The 3,082-nt window shown below is 44.7% G+C and overlaps 1 protein-coding gene across 1 annotated transcript in view; it reads left to right on the top strand.

Annotated features, from left to right (window-relative positions):
• vegfba (vascular endothelial growth factor Ba) overlaps positions 1 to 312 on the top strand; it is a 24,858-nt gene extending 24,546 nt beyond the window's left edge. The window contains exon 5 of the mRNA XM_063189918.1: positions 217 to 312. Within this exon, the coding sequence (XP_063045988.1) occupies positions 217 to 238 (22 nt within the window). The 3' untranslated portion in view covers positions 239 to 312. The remainder of the gene's footprint in view (positions 1 to 216) is intronic.
• The last annotated feature ends 2,770 nt before the right edge of the window (positions 313 to 3,082 follow it).

Genomic DNA, 3,082 nt, shown 5'->3' with positions numbered 1-3,082 from the left:
AGATAGATAGATAGATAGATAGATAGATAGATAGATAGATAGATAGATAGATAGATAGATAGATAGATAGATAGATAGATGGATAGATAGGCCTACATAGATATATACATAGATATATAGATACATTGTGCCCTTGACATCAGTACGTATGCGACCTTTGTGCCCTAGATTTCACTATGCATAACTGCTTTGTTCTCACGCTCTCTTTCGCCTCAGGTGTGAAGCACAGAGGGAATGACGAAACACAAGACGAGATAAGACAGACATCTTTTACTCTTCCGCCGCGGTGGGTATCCATCCATCGCCCCTGGACCTCATAGCTTTACGGAGGAACGAGGGATGAGGAGAGGAGAGGAGAAGAGAGGAGAGAAGGGCGTGATGGGCATGATGGCGTGGCGTGGGTGCTGCTACATTGGCGTTGGGAGGACAAAAGAGGACAAGTGCTGAGGTGAGGTGAGGTGGTGGCTGGCCGGCGAGGAGGCTCTTCATAGACTTTGGACGAAGACTGTGTGTGTGAAGCGGGGAGGGCAGGAGTTTCAGACGAGGATGGACAAGACTGCCTCAAGACTGACATATACAGTACAGTAAACCCCTTCCGCCTCCTCCTTCCCCTCCTCCACCCCTTCCTCCTCCTCTCTGCTCAAAAGAAAGCCATCCACCATTGCCATTGTCATCGCCTACAGTACAGCAGTGTCCGTAGTTGTCTTTGAGTGCATCTTAATATGCGACCTTGCCTCCTCCACTTGCGCTTGTGTCCTCGTCCCGCCTCCTGGCCCCTCCTCCGTGGAGAAAACGATAAACTTTCCCAGCTGTCAGCCTAGCCACAACAACTTTTGAGGGACTGTTTTTCATTCACCACCCCAATTGCAAAAGAGAAAAAGACTCTAAAATTGAGCTTTTGCAAGATATTGAAATATAATGCTGTTGTCAGTGATGTCATCATGACGAGAAGCAAGTGGAGGAGGCAAGTGGAGGAGGCAAGGTCGTATATTAATACGCACTCCTTACGTCACCCCTGTGTCGTTACAGTATCTGTGTCACGTGTGTGTGTTTTTGTGTCTTCTGGGCTTTGCAGTGTATACAGTACAGTACACATGCAGTGTGTGCTTCATCAAGAGCATTCGTGAATGAACGTCACCCCTGTGTGTACAGACAATATGTGCTGTTTTTTGTGTTTGTTTTTTCTCTCTTATTTATGAGGTTGAAGGGTGATGCACATGACAAATATAGTATATTACAGAAAACAAGGGAACAGGACTGTCGTGACCTATTAGTCAACGATGTTGAGTCCATCCTGTACCGAGGACCCCGAAATACCACAGCCTCTAGCCTGACTATCATCGACTTTCAAATCTCTTCGAGACTTGGTCTGACCAAGACCATAGCCATTAACGTTTCCCAAATGGTTGACCCTTGGTTTGCTACTGGTTGACTGGTGTCCGTTTTTTTCGGGAGATCAGAAACAATATTTACATTGCTCTTGGCCTGACTAGAAGCAACGCGGAAGGTGTTGCTTCACTAGGAGGGCGTGGCCTGGCTACACAGCCTCTGGGGAGAAACGTGTTACTGTGCAAACACACCAGGAGCGACAAAAGCTACAAAAGAATTGCTGGACTGTTTTTCATAGCAAGACTGACTTAAGCGATAAAAACATCAGAGTATCACCGTTAAAAGCAGAATGCAAGCATTCCAACATTCCAATTGGCTGTGGCGATTGTCGCAGAACCACATCATAGGTCATTACCATAATTTTCACATGTACGTAGTTCAACTACAAAGCGTCATGTGTGACGCGCAAATCTCCTCTTGTCGCACAAGTTGCTTTTGTCTCTTCTGTCGCCAGCTCCTCCATACAAAGCCAACTATTTCCGTCACAGTTGTTGCCCTAGTCGCTTTTTGTGTGTTTGTGCCATGATGTTGTTGCGTCTTGGTGATGTGTCTTGTTACCCTTACTGTAGAAACAGATCGGAGGCGGCAAAAGCGTTAAAAAGCTGAGGAATCCTGCCTGGAGGAAACAGACCACAGATGCCAAAAAAGGGCGAAAGATCTGACCAATCAGCGAGCATGACTAACCGAAGCATGTGTTAAGAAAAACACAGACATTCCGTTGACTGGCACTGAACCATGTCATACAATAGGCCATTACATATTGTTAACTCCTTAAAGTTTAACTTTTGACTCCCTCGATGCCAAAACCGATTTTGCCACTTGCTCTTCCACCCAAAGTAAATAACTTCCGCTGGTTTTGCCGCTTTTGGCGCCTTTGTCTGGGCTGTTCCTACAGTGTGTGTCCAAACAGACATCTCAGCAGACTTTTAAGTTGCCATGAACTAGATGTGATCTTCTCGCTCCCCATGAGAACGCCTCTGGCTTCTGGGGAGAAGGGAATGACAGCTACAGTGCATCATCCCAACTTGTCAATTTCTGACTACCTTTGACCAGGCAGCAATTTTTAACGTCTGCCCTTGGAGTCAAAATGTGACGTGCTCCTCAAATGCGATCCCCTTGTGGCAACATAACTTTATTGACTTTTAGGGTTGGGGAAAGGTCTAGGTTAAGGCCACCTGGACAACATGCAAAGTGGCAAGTAAGACATCAAAAATTGCAGTCTGGTCAAAGGTACTCAGAAATTGACGGATTGGGATACAGATCGTGTTGCTAGAATGACAAGTAGAGGTCATGTGAGAAACACACTGACACATGGACTGCAGTGACATGCAGAGAATATTCCGATTTTAAATGGATGCTAGTAATAGTAATAGTAATTCATTTTTTAGAAGCGCCTTTCAAAATACTCATGGACACTATACATAAGATACTGTATATAACAGTAAAATCAAGCAACAATAAAAGCACAGATAATATGAAACATAATATATGTTTTTAAAGCGTGTTAAAATCATAGTGAATATGCAAAGTGAGTGGCAATATTCCGTTTGTGCAAGTGTCATGTAAACTATTTATTCATTTCGAATATGGCTGTGTTACGCTGGGGGAACATTCTGCTTGTAGAACGCTGTTCCACACATTTACACGACGGAACATTCCCAAAATTGACGGAGTACTGACAACATTCCATTTG

This window comes from Engraulis encrasicolus, chromosome 23 (genome assembly GCF_034702125.1).
Source record: "Engraulis encrasicolus isolate BLACKSEA-1 chromosome 23, IST_EnEncr_1.0, whole genome shotgun sequence".
NCBI lineage: Eukaryota > Metazoa > Chordata > Actinopteri > Clupeiformes > Engraulidae > Engraulis > Engraulis encrasicolus.
This window is presented reverse-complemented; position numbering and strand designations above follow the sequence as displayed.